Source organism: Hyperolius riggenbachi, chromosome 6, assembly GCF_040937935.1.
Source record: "Hyperolius riggenbachi isolate aHypRig1 chromosome 6, aHypRig1.pri, whole genome shotgun sequence".
Lineage (NCBI taxonomy): Eukaryota > Metazoa > Chordata > Amphibia > Anura > Hyperoliidae > Hyperolius > Hyperolius riggenbachi.
The window spans coordinates 134,624,776-134,638,824 of record NC_090651.1 but is presented as its reverse complement, the minus strand read 5'-3'; the positions used below and the strand labels follow the sequence as shown (position 1 = coordinate 134,638,824).

The 14,049-nt window shown below is 44.2% G+C and overlaps 1 protein-coding gene across 2 annotated transcripts in view; it reads left to right on the top strand.

Annotated features, from left to right (window-relative positions):
* The window catches only part of LOC137522551 (LIM homeobox transcription factor 1-alpha-like), a 136,167-nt gene that overhangs the window by 120,279 nt on the left and 1,839 nt on the right, over positions 1-14,049 (top strand). For both annotated transcript variants that reach the window (XM_068242631.1, XM_068242632.1), the window contains exons 5-8: positions 365-525; positions 2,631-2,708; positions 10,800-10,875; positions 12,375-12,542. In XM_068242631.1, the coding sequence (XP_068098732.1) occupies positions 365-525; positions 2,631-2,708; positions 10,800-10,875; positions 12,375-12,542 (483 nt within the window). The remainder of the gene's footprint in view (positions 1-364; positions 526-2,630; positions 2,709-10,799; positions 10,876-12,374; positions 12,543-14,049) is intronic.

The window sequence follows — 14,049 nt, the reverse complement described above, 5'->3', positions numbered from 1 at the left end:
GGTCTTGACTAAATGTGTGAACAAGAAGGTGGAAAGTAGAAGCAGATAAAGAAATGTCTTCATGCTGTACATGGGAATAGGCTATGACGGAGAAGGTTCCTTTTTTGAATAATGGTTTTCACTGGGATTTAAGCTATGAGGAAAGAGATTTTTGAATAGTGGTTTTCATTACAGCCATTGATTGTTTCTGCAAAAAAAAGATTCTTTTTTTCAAAAATGATTGTGAGATGAAATTGGGCAATACATATAGTTTCTTAGTTTGACCAAAGATTTGTGCAGTATCAATGGCTAAAGATACAGCAATTTATCTATTTTTCATACAGATGTCTTGAGCTTGCCATGCGTGTCTCCTTGTTGTTATTAGGTAAAAGTGATGATGATGAAGATACAGGTAAATTTGAGGACAGCAAAGGCGAAGACAGCAAAGATCAGAAAAGACCGAAGAGACCAAGGACTATTCTGACAACACAGCAGCGTAGAGCCTTCAAAGCTTCATTTGAGGTGTCCTCCAAGCCATGTAGAAAGGTAAGCTGACTTTTCTTCCTTGTTAATACTTCCTCTTCTCATTTTTTACATGAGCAATTTGTAACTCAAGAGTAAACCTGAATTTCAGGTAAGTCAAGTAAACTTGAAACTACTAAAACTCCAAACTGACGTGAGGTGCAGAAACCTCATTGCACATTGAGTATAACATGGATGCAATATAGCACTGTAGTGAAAAATATAACTGTAGATAACTTTGTTAACTAACCACTCCTGAATTAGGAGTTTGAGTTGCCTTACCCTTAAGAAAAATAAGGACAGTTAAATTAAAACAAACCAGCCACCAATGTTAGAAACAGTGAGAGAATAGGGTTTATGCTAGGGATAGTATTAAAGAGGAACTCCAGTTTTTACAATAATTATGTATAAATGATTTAGTCAGTGATTGCCCATTGTAAAATATTTTAAATCCCTGATTTATATTCTGACATTAATCACGTGGTGGCATTTTTACTGTTGGCAGGTGATGTAGCTATTTCTCACAAGGCAACAAGGTTTACAGACAGGAAACTGCCAGGAGTATCTCGGTACTCAGAGCTTCTTGTGGGAGGGGTTTTACCACAATATCAGTCATACAGCACCCCCTGATGGTCTGTTTGTGAAAAGGAATAGATTTCTCATGTAAAAGGGGGTATCAGCTACTGATTGGGATTAAGTTCATATCTTGGTCAGAGTTTCTCTTTAAGATCAGGACACAGGTCAGCTCTGGCAAGTGTTCACTTAAAGAGGAACTGTATTGAAAATAACGTAATGAATTAAATTACTTATTGTTTCCACTATTCATTTATAGATTATTTAGTCAGTCTTTGCCCATTGTAAAATATTTCCTCTCCCTGATTTACATTCTGAAGTTTATCACTGGCGGTGACATCTTTAGTTCTGCCAGGGGATCCGTACAGAATGTTCATTACTGAGAGTTCTATGCAACGAGAGATATATTGCTTGCTTGGCATTTGGAAAAAAAAAACATTATTTCCCACAATGTAACAAGGTTCACAGACAGGAAACTTTCAGGACCTTAGTCATGACATCACACTGTGTGAGGGGTTTCACCACCGTATCAGCCATACATATGTCCCGATAATCTCTTCGAGAAAAGATAAAGATTTCTCATGGGAAAGGGGGTATTGGCTGCTGATTAGTATGACAATCAATCCTTGGTTAAAGTTCTTCTTTAACCAGCTGGGCGGTATGGACGAGCTCAGCTCGTCCATCACCGCCGGAGGCTGCCGCTCAGGCCCTGCTGGGCCGATTTTCATCAAATAAAAAGCAGCACACGCAGCCGGCACTTTGCAAGCCGCGTGTGCTGCCTGATCGCCGCCGCAGCGCGGCGATCCACCGCGTGCAGCGGGAAAGAGGGTCCCCCCAGCCGCCTGAGCCCAGCGTAGCCGGAACAAAAAGTTCCGGCCAGCGCTAAGGGCTGGATCGGAGGCGGCTGACGTCAGGACGTCGGCTGACGTCCATGACGTCACTCCGCTCGTCGCCATGGCGACGAGGTAAGCGAAACACGGAAGGCCGCTCATTGCGGCCTTCCGTGTTACTTCTGGCCGCCGGAGGCGATCAGAAGAACGCATCCGGAACGCCCTCTAGTGGGCTTTCATGCAGCCAACTTTCAGTTGGCTGCATGAAATAGTTTTTTTTTATAAAAAAAAAAACCCTCCCGCAGCCGCCCTGACGATCTTAATAGAACGCCAGGGTGGTTAAGGAAAAAGGTAGTATTAGGTTATGGTTCTCAAATTACACAGTCAGTTAACATAATGTCCATATGCACTAACGTTGCACAGAGACTATAGATTTCCAGCTCCTGAGTCAATAATTTTGGGAAACTCTCAAGAATAAATGTAGTCTAGTGTCTGGTTTCAAACATTTTGGAAAGTCTCGGAATACATCTCAAGAATAAATCACAGGTTTAGGTATTGTACAAGCATAATGCATAGGTCATAAAGTGATCCTCGTGTACAGTGCATATGTTTCACAAATACTGTGATGTATTGTTAAGACGATATTGGAGTGTCTAACTACCTTCTGACCTTTGGGCACTGTAAGTTCTTTTACCTGATATACGTCTGTTGTGTTCTTTGATAAAGGTGAGGGAGACACTTGCAGCAGAGACTGGCCTTAGTGTCCGTGTGGTACAAGTCTGGTTCCAGAATCAACGAGCAAAGGTGAGAAACTAAGCAGGCCTGTGCAGTAATTGACTATCATACCTGAAAACTTTGTCTATATTGCCTTTTAGCAAAAGAAATGCAGTGCTTGAAAGCGTCAAATATTCTGATGACTGCAAACTGTCTGTATAAAACATATGCATAGATCCATTGCCATGGTGCCTTTATTATATTAAATTATATTGAGCAGATTTACCTGATAGTATTTTTTTATGCAATTATTGGCCCACTTATTTCAGTCCTCATATGCAAAGGAACCAATTAATATCTAGTATCTCTTTGGATTGTGGGAGGAAACCCACAAAACATGGCAAGAACACAAACATGCCACTTACACTATATTGCCAAAAGTATTGGGATGCTTCTCCATATAGTTAATTTCAGGTGTTCCAATCACTTCTGTGGCCACAGATGCATAAAACCAAGAACCTAGGCATGCAGGTGTCTCTCAAACATGGTACTGTGCTACCTGTGCAAGAAGTCTGTTCTTGAAATGTTCTCATTATTGAAAGCTAACTGGTCAACTTTTACAGGCATTATAACAAAGCAAAATGTATTTGGAACAACAAACAGCAACTCAGCCAACATCAGCCATGAATTGGTATACCCCATAAAATCACAAAGCTGGGCTAGCAGATACTGAGACACATTTTGTGCAGAAGTCACCAACTTTCAGCAGAATCGATAGCTACAGGCCTCCAAACTTCATATGGCCTTCAGAATAGTTTAAAAACAGTGCATAAATAGCTTCATGGAATAGGTTTCCATGGCAGAGCAGATGCATCCAAACCTTATATAGCCAGGAGCAATGCAAAGCATCAGTCCTCTGGACTCTAGCGCTATGGAGATGTGTTCTCTAGACCGTGGCATATTCTGATGTCTCTTTCTGGCATATTCTGATGTCTGTATATAGCATACGATTGGAAATGTCTTCCTCAAAACCAAAGACATAATCTAGTAAGAGACCTACCAGCCCAGCATCAGCAACAGAGATTTGAAATCTTTGATTGCTAGTTACTTAGACCTTCACTGCTAATGAATTCCTGTCCAATAAGATATACATTCAAGGGTTTTGGGGGTGCCAAACGTTCTTTTATGAAACTAAGAGTAGTTACTGAAATTTTTGTTTTGGGAGTATATTCCTACTTTAACTACTTGCGTACCAGCAGTCTCTAGCGCACTTTAAGGGGGCTTACTGATGACTCAACGCATGGACCCTCGCTCTGCGTTCGCTATGACAGCATCGCTCTGTGAGCCAGTCAGGAGCTGATTTCATTAGCTCTTGACCCTGTCATTAATGTGAGCGAATGGGATTGGCTCACAATGATCATGGGGTCAGGAGTCAATTAAATCAACTCCTAACCTGCTCACAGAGCTCTGGCGTTATAGCAAAGGCAGAGTGAGGGGCCTGCGGTGAGGGAGAGATTGGCAGGTTTGTGCGGGGCGGTGTTATGATCATGTCTGCAGCGTTTACTGCTGGCTGCAGTGGTATTGTAACCCAAGCAGTTCTAATGTCATTACATGCATTTTCTTGCATAGTTTGGTTTGCACTTAAACTAGTTGCTGATTCCATCTGCAGTCACTCTGAAATTAATGACAGTTTAACATGCTCTTGTGTAAACAAACATTGTCTGCTGCAGTGGAGGGGCAGTCCCTTTCCTGCAGGCTGCATATCATTGTCTGCCTTTTCCTGCTATCAGCCTGTGATTAATTACCATTTACTTGTGTGGGAATCTGCAGGTCTGCTCCCATTGGATGACCTCAGTATAAAGAACTGCTTCCTGCAATGTCTCATGGGCTACCATAGTCTCAGATTCGGTCTGTTACTCTGCCCGTGCCCCACCTCGTTCCTAGTCCGTGTGGACTGCGCTGACTCCTGCGAAGGGGTCAGCGAGTCCTCCTAGTTCTGCTCTTGTTCTAGTAGTTGTTACTTTGCTTGTCTTGTGTCATATATTGGTTCATCGCCAATATATACGCATACTTGCACGTTTATTATTTTCCTTGTATTCGTGTTACGTTGATACATCAGTGTCGCTGATATATACGTACACGAACTGTTTATATCCTGTGTTCCGTTAGTCAGCGTTCCAGCACGTTTTGGTAGTTTGCGCGTACCGTGAGCACCCGTGCTGAGCTAGTTATCCTGTTCCTGGTCCTGTTTGTGGATTGCGTTCATCTCTGCGTAGAGATAACGAATCCTTCTGAATCCTGTTCTGTTACCGTTTGTGGATTGCGTTCATCTCTGCGAAGAGATAGCGAATCCTTCTGAGTCCTGTTCCCTGCATTACTCCAGTCCTAGTCAGCGTTCCTGCTTATGTCATATATCGGTTCATTGCCGATATATACATATGTTAGTCAGACGTTACAAATAGTTTCATTGATAGCTGTAATTGTAATACGCTAGGAAACATACTTATTGTGTATTTATCTGTGTTACGTTCATCTGTCTTGATCCTGCTATTTCCTGTCTTTCCTGTCCTGTCTTTGTGAGGCACGCCATCACCGCAACGCATTGGCTGCCTCATTCCAGTCTGTCTGGTTTTGGACGCTTGCTGTCGCTAAGTAGTCGCTAGCTAGCAAGCGTTCATTCTGTCTACCTGTCCTGATCTCCTCAGTCCTGGTTTATGCGCTCAGCGCTACTTTGCGCTGAGACGTTATTACGAAAGTGTTGTTTGTGGCTGTTCGGATCTGCACCGGCTCTGTGCACCACAATCTCCTATTGGAGTCAGTCCTCTCCTCCACTAAACTGGGGATATCCTGATCCCTTGTGCTGGTGTGTGTACCTCCTTCACGTCAGCTTATGTGTTGTATGCTGACTGTGGAGATTACACCACCAAGCCTTACATTATGGTAGCCCCATTACCAATCCCCATTGTGGGGGGGGGGGGGGGTTCCCAGCAAAAATGACACTGTTTGTTATGGTTCCTGTTCCTTTAAGAAATTTGAAAAACTCAATTCTGAAACAGAAAATGAGTTTTTTTCTGAATGTACCAGGTTCCTGGCCAATCCCGAGCTCCAGGCTACTCCTGTTTCAACGTGGGCCCCCCAGCTAGTTTATGTTTTATTTAAGGGAGGATTGTTTCAGTGGGCCTACGATGTCTTGGATCATACCAATTTAAAAGAGAGACCACTGGAATTTCTAGCGTTTGTGATCCATAACTGGCTGCGCAAAACCGATTTGCCTAGCCCTTTTGATAAGCTCCTGGCAGCTTGTCAATCAGCTGCTCCTTCTACTGCCTACAAAAATAATCAGCAAGCAGATAATTGTTCTGATAACTTTTCTTCTGCTAAGGCAGTAGGGTCTAAAGCCAAACGTAAACGCTCCAAAAGAAAAGCGTTACAATCAGCGGAGTCGTTGCCCTTGGCGACTGCGCATCAGATCTGTAATGAGACTCCGCCAGTAGCAGATAATGAAATTCAGTCACCATTCAGGGGAGTCAAATGGACCTATGAAACTACTAATGAACTTTCATTGCTAGCCAGGGAAAATAAAAGTTCTTGTTTAAATGAATTATCTGAATATGATTATGAAGATATATTACAGAGTATTGAACAGATCAATTTATTCGTGCAGCAAGGGAAATTTGCATACACTACAGTTCAACACTTGCTACAGGTACTGGAGATCCTTAGGAATAAGAAATCGGCCAATCACCTGCTAAATAACCCAATGTATGTTTCTGCCACTAACACATTTGCAAACTATGATCAGCCGGACTGCTCAGCTGTTAAATATGCATGGGATCCTCCATTTGAGAAAGGAGAGATGGAAGCCCTGGTCTATGAATGGAAGAAAGATGCAAGTTCATTTTGTCAGTTTTACAGTGCAAAAAGTGAATTAGTATTGAATGCATGCATTAAGTCTGCCTATAACCTAATAAAAACTGGTGTGTGTGGGTATGACTTTGTGGCTCCATTGATCGATGTGTGGATAATGATTCTGGACGATTTTTATGCGATTCAATCAGTTGATACCAGGGAAGACACACTGTCAAGTGGAGATTGTTCCACTTCCTCAGTTCCTGAGGACTCGCCTGCTTCAGCACCTTTGGCTGATTCAGCGAGTGATTCAGAGCTCCTTTTGTGTGAAATTGAAGTTCCTGTAATTCCACCCTGTACCATGGATAACTCAGTGTTACTTCCCAGTAAGACAGAAATTACTAATACTTCCTTAATCTTGCCCTGCACAAATTTCTCAGCAGAGGACCCAGAGGTCCTGCTGACTTCTGAGTCCAGCCTAGCCAGTACTCATGAGTCTTTGTTCAGTGAAACAGACACCAGAAAAATCTTGCCTGTCTCTGCAAACACTTCTGCAGAAATTACCTGTGTTAATAAAGTTCAACTCCTGTCTGATCCAGCAGATGCCAATAGATGCACTACATCAGTTTCTGAGTCCCAGCAATCCTGTCCAGAAATCTCAGAACCCCAGCATCTGAATTTTCCAATTTCACAATTGAATGGTGATTTAGATACGCAAACATTGTGTTTTGATCTTCCTGTTTCTACACCTCACTCTAGTTTCATGAATAACTCAGAGCGTCTGCTATGTGAGTCCGAAATCGCAGAATTATTACCGTGTTCAGAAAATGTTCCAGTGAACTTGCCGTGTACCATGAATTGTGCAGTAGATCTCTCCAATGAAACTCAGGTCACAGAATCATTATGCTGTCCAGCAGGTGCTTCCATGGTTTTGCCCTGCAGTGTGGACTGTTCGGTGATCCTGTCCAGTGAAGCTGTGGTCACAGAGTCTTATGCTTCACCCAGTACTTTGGATACTTCAAACCCTCTAGCAGAACAGTCTGAGGCACTGCTTACCTCAGTTGGTGTTGCAGTAATATTCACTTGTCTAGCAGCTGTTTTGGAATTACAGTCTGCTGTAATAAAACTTGATGAATTTCTGCCCAGCGAAGCAGAAGCCATTGAAATTTTGTCCTCGTCAGCAAGTGTGTTAGATACCTTGCCCTGTACACAGTCTGATTTAACCAATGTTGTTGAGTCCCTCTCCAGTGTTGTAACAGCCGAGGGACTCCAGCCCTGTCCTCTGAATGTTTCAAAAGTCTTGCCCTGTAACATGGATAATTCTGACTCGCTGGAAAAAATAATAGAAATGTCAGAATTTCAGTCTGGGTTAATGAGTGTTTCTGAAACCCAGCCCTGTATCCTGGAAAATTCTGGTTCTCTGGCCGGTGTGGCAGAAGTTCCTGAGTCCCCTTCCTGTCCAGTGAGTTACTCAGTTTTGCCTAGTTCAGTGGGGATTGCTGCACTACTGACTTGTTTTGCAGCCCTTCATGAGCTCCAATCCAGTGTATTTGATGAGTCTCTGTCTAGTCCAGAAGAAGTTATGGGAACCCTGTCTAGTTCGGTGCATACATCAGAAGATTTGTCCTGTCTGGTAAATGCCCCTGAACATGATTTATTAATAACTTTGCTGGAATCAGAGACATCTAAGTCTGATCCTGCATTTTTTAGTGAGAATCCAGTAACTGTGAAGTCTAGTCATGATGATTTTTTTTTGCCCAGTCCTGGTTTCGGTCCTACCTTGACTGACTTTGAGGTTTGCAGTTCCTTGACATGCCCAGAAGTCTCTCTTGTGCCGGTGTGCCCAGATGTGCTTCGTATGCCAGAGTGCCCAAGTGTGTCTGTGTTGGCGTGCTCACACGCTTCCCTAGTGGAGACATGTTCTGATGTTGCCGGTTGGCCTGCATGCCCGGAGATGGTTCTGGTCCCTAAAAACCCTGATCTTGATGTTTGTCCTTGTGACCCTGACTCTAGAGTTGCCCTGGGTTCCATAGGGGTTCTTGATGGTTCTCCATGTGAGCCTAAGGGGCGTTCTGACCTGTGGGGATCTCTTTGGAGCTTCCAAGTGTTCTGGGAGATCTCTGAGGAAACTTGTCCTGGTACCTTGGACTGGTTCAACGGTGGGTTTTGTGTTGGTGGGGACAGTTCCGGTGGGCATTGCAAAGGCTTTGGCGTTTTTGGACAGTCCCGGGAAGGCGGTGGGTATCGCTCAGAGAGTTTCTGGGGGCTTTTCTCTGGAAGTCGTGGTTCTGATGGGTATCACACTGAGGCTTGTGGTGCTGACGGGCATGGTTCTGTAGGTTCTGGTTCTGATGGGTCCAGTCTTGTGGGGACTGATTCTGGAATTTGGTCTTGCCGGGCTGTCCCGGTCATCATGAATTATCAGTCAGATTGTTTTGTTGGGAATTTCAGTTTCGAAAAGCGTCTGGTATCCGCTTTTAAGGGGGGGGGGTAATGTTATGATCATGTCTGCAGCGTTTACTGCTGGCTGCAGTGGTATTGTAACCCAAGCAGTTCTGATGTCATTACATGCATTTTCTTGCATAGTTTGGTTTGCACTTAAACTAGTTGCTGATTCCATCTGCAGTCACTCTGAAATTAATGACAGTTTAACATGCTCTTGTGTAAACAAACATTGTCTGCTGCAGTGGAGGGGCAGTCCCTTTCCTGCAGGCTGCATATCATTGTCTGCCTTTTCCTGCTATCAGCCTGTGATTAATTACCATTTACTTGTGTGGGAATCTGCAGGTCTGCTCCCATTGGATGACCTCAGTATAAAGAACTGCTTCCTGCAATGTCTCATGGGCTACCATAGTCTCAGATTCGGTCTGTTACTCTGCCCGTGCCCCACCTCGTTCCTAGTCCGTGTGGACTGCGCTGACTCCTGCGAAGGGGTCAGCGAGTCCTCCTAGTTCTGCTCTTGTTCTAGTAGTTGTTACTTTGCTTGTCTTGTGTCATATATTGGTTCATCGCCAATATATACGCATACTTGCACGTTTATTATTTTCCTTGTATTCGTGTTACGTTGATACATCAGTGTCGCTGATATATACGTACACGAACTGTTTATATCCTGTGTTCCGTTAGTCAGCGTTCCAGCACGTTTTGGTAGTTTGCGCGTACCGTGAGCACCCGTGCTGAGCTAGTTATCCTGTTCCTGGTCCTGTTTGTGGATTGCGTTCATCTCTGCGTAGAGATAACGAATCCTTCTGAATCCTGTTCTGTTACCGTTTGTGGATTGCGTTCATCTCTGCGAAGAGATAGCGAATCCTTCTGAGTCCTGTTCCCTGCATTACTCCAGTCCTAGTCAGCGTTCCTGCTTATGTCATATATCGGTTCATTGCCGATATATACATATGTTAGTCAGACGTTACAAATAGTTTCATTGATAGCTGTAATTGTAATACGCTAGGAAACATACTTATTGTGTATTTATCTGTGTTACGTTCATCTGTCTTGATCCTGCTATTTCCTGTCTTTCCTGTCCTGTCTTTGTGAGGCACGCCATCGCCGCAACGCATTGGCTGCCTCATTCCAGTCTGTCTGGTTTTGGACGCTTGCTGTCGCTAAGTAGTCGCTAGCTAGCAAGCGTTCATTCTGTCTACCTGTCCTGATCTCCTCAGTCCTGGTTTATGCGCTCAGCGCTACTTTGCGCTGAGACGTTATTACGAAAGTGTTGTTTGTGGCTGTTCGGATCTGCACCGGCTCTGTGCACCACAATCTCCTATTGGAGTCAGTCCTCTCCTCCACTAAACTGGGGATATCCTGATCCCTTGTGCTGGTGTGTGTACCTCCTTCACGTCAGCTTATGTGTTGTATGCTGACTGTGGAGATTACACCACCAAGCCTTACAGGCGGTAATTGAAATCTACGCCCTGGCAGGAATAAGCAGCCACAAACAGGTTGTACATTTCAATTACTATGGTCCAGAAAAGGTTAACTAAATGGCAGGTAAGGTAAAGTATAGTTGCAGTAAATGTTAAGCATTTGGCAAATGCCTGCCAATGTGTTAAAATTGTTTTATTTGTTGTATTTATCACTGATTGCAAAACTTACATGGCCTCATGGGAGCTTTTTGCTATAGAATTGTGGAGATAGCATATTTAATGCATATAGCCTGTTTATTATTCTGACGCAAGCACAAATAATACCTCTTGCGAGATGTGTGAAGGGTGCATCATACAGTTCCCGGACTAGATTTTTATAGAGCACACATTACCTGATGGAATTACTAGAATAGTATGCAGCACACCCATTTTCTAGAAACTCACTTGTGCGCTTTACTTATAACAGATGAAGAAGTTGGCAAGGAGACAGCAGCAACAGCAACAGCAGCAAGATCAGCAAAACCCGTCACGCCTACCAGCAGGTAACCTCTTTTTCCGGCAATGCAGGCTTTAATAAATCAGGGACTGGCCCCGCATGGCTTTTCTCACTGATTTAAATTTTCCTTTGCTTGAACTGATGGGAACAGACTTCTACTCAAAAACAGATTCCTTAGTTTTTCAACATAACTTTATCTTTGTTTGCAAAAATGGAATATCTTGCTGTTCTTAGTCACAAGTCTAAGGTGTAAGCATGAAGGTCATTTCAGTACTACCTGTCATTTATCATTATTTGGTATTTATATAGTGCTGACTTCTGCTGCAACACTTTGCAAAGTATATACTGTATATTCCTGCGTATAGGACTACTTTTTAACCCTTGAAAATCTTCTGAAAAGTCAGGGGTCGTCTTATACGCCGGGTGTCATTGATGCCGGGTGATACGCCCTATCCTGTTACCGCCTCTCAGATCTTGCTGCTGAGTACTGTAGTGAAGTGGCGCAGGCGCACATGTGCGAGATCTGAGAGGCAGAGAAGGAGGTAAATAGGATACAAGGGCGGGCCAGACAAGTGAAAGAGGCAAGTTTTATGGGCACAGCACAATCTATTCTTCCATACCGCTCTGATAAACAAGTAGATAAGGAGAGCTAACCAATCCACTTAAGGAGAGGGAGAGTTGACCAATCCAACCAGTCAATCGCCTATATACTGTTATACACTGGGTAACACTTACAGTACAGTACCAGTATCTGTTCATACAGCACTAACAGACTATCAATGTAGGTTCAGCCTTGAGTAGTAGATGAAGGAAAGATGTAGATGGATTACAGCGTTGTCGTGTACAGATATAGCATCTTGAAAAGCAAATTGCATCCTGCTGGTTCCATCCCAATTTGTAGCTGCATCAAATGCATAGATGAATCATTAAAACAGAAAGGACCGGCACCGCTGTCTTGTATCAAAGCTCTTTTAATAGCACCAAAGTGGCAGCAGTGACAGACTGCTGTTTCGGTTTACACCTTTATCAAACTGCTCAAAGCCATAAAAATTGTGACAAGACAAACACCTTTAAATACCCCCTTCCTGTATGGGAGGGGCCCCAGAGCGGACCTGAGAGGGAACTTCAATGGTAATATGCAAATATGCTCATGTTTCATGCACACTGAAAAAAAGCTGCCACTTTGGTGCTATTAAAAGAGCTTTGATACAAGACAGCGGTGCCGGTCCTTTCTGTTTTATCTGGACTGCACTTCCCAGGAGGCACTGGGGAGAGACCTTGGGCACGCTGCATACTCTTTTTTGGAAACGGTGCTCCCTCTCTTTTGTTTAGATGAATCATTAACACATAAGTGAATAGCCAAAGGCTAAGAGAATACTGAGGGTATAAATTGATCGACTGAGTTTTTCAGGATGTTATGTTTATTACAGTTAGGTGTGTGATCTTTTGCTTTTGTCTTTGAAGACCATTTTGGCATTTTCTGAACATTTTTTTTATAATCATATTTGTTAAAGCCTGTTGTATTAATGTGTGGTTATTTTGCAGCCCAAACACACAGCTCGAGTAGCTCCAGTATTGAAGGAATCATGAATGTGTTCACAACACTTCCTCAGCAGCAGCTGCTGTCTGTGGAGCAGAATATATACAGTTCAGATCCATTCCAGCAAGGCCTCACACCACCGCAGATGCCAGGGGACCACATGCACCCTTACGGTAATCTTTCACATTTCTCTCTGTCGGAATCCCTCATGTTTTTTTCTATATGTGTCATCCGCCCTGAACAAAACTAATTTCATACTGGACACCTAAGACCAAATACATTTTCAGCCTTTCTGAAGGAAGTTTCTAGAACCCTGGCCAATATTGGGGGTCACCTATTACTGTTGGCAGACACCGGAAGCCACCTATGATGGATGGCCAATGATGTAGGCCACGTGACTGCTGGCAGATATTGGGAGTCACTTATGACTGCTTACAGAGAATGAGAGTTGACTGGTGACTGCATACCACGGTCAAGGTTTTTCCTGTTAGTGCTTTAAGATTGACAGTCTGTGATAAGGACTGCCACCTGGCAATTTCTCCTGCATGGCTTCCTCTCTAAGATGTAATTCCTGTGAATGTGACCCTCCCAGCTCCACCTCTCCCAAACTATTGTCCAATCACTAAGAGGGTGGCGATGCAGGGAAGGCTGTGTTCTCAGGACTTACTGCTTAGCAGAGAGAAAGCCACAGAGAAACAACAGCTGAATTAGTAACAGTGTGGCCCTGACCATATACAGATAATCCCCAAATAACCCCCTTTAAAGGGAAGGTTCAGGGAAACCTTTAAAAAAATAAAAATCCATATCCACTTACCTGGGGCTTCCTCCAGCCCGTGGCAGGCAGGAGGTGCCCTCGCCGCCGCTCCAGAGGCTTCCGGTCGTCTTCGGTGGCCGACCCGACCTCGCCAGGCCGGCTGCCAGGTCGGGCTCTTCTGCGCTCCAAGGACGGGCTCTTCTGCGTCCCACGCGGGCGCGCTGACGTCATCGGACGTCCTCCGGGCTGTACTGCGCAGGCGCAGAACTACTGTGCCTGCGCAGTACAGCCCGGAGGACGTCTGATGACGTCAGCGCGCCCGCGTGGGACGCAGAAGAGCCCGTCCTTGGAGCGCAGAAGAGCCCGACCTGGCAGCCGGCCTGGCCAGGTCGGGTCGGCCACCGAAGACGACCGGAAGCCTCTGGAGCGGCGGCGAGGGCACCTCCTGCCTGCCACGGGCTGGAGGAAGCCCCAGGTAAGTGGATATGGATTTTTTTTTAAAGGTTTCCCTGAACCTTCCCTTTAAAGGGAAGAGAGTATAGCACACTTTCCCCTGAGCCAGTCCTCATCTGTTCCATGCAACTGAAAAGTATGAATAGACTCACATAGAAAAATTTGCATTACCCACTGAACCACACCATTGGAAGTTCATGCCATTAACCACTTCAGCCTACAGGCCATTTTACCCCTAACTCCAAAAGCCATTGTCACCTGTCAGCGCTCCTTCCATTCATTTGGCCATAACTTTATCACTGCTTCTCACACATGAATGATCGATATCTTGGGGTTTTTTTGCCACAAATTAGGGCGTTTTTTTTTTTCAGTAATTACTTTATTTTCTATGCATTTTATAGGCAAAAACAAGAAAAAAAAATGCACCATTTCTCCAAATCCATCTCCTATGGCTTTAAAATAAGCAATGCTAT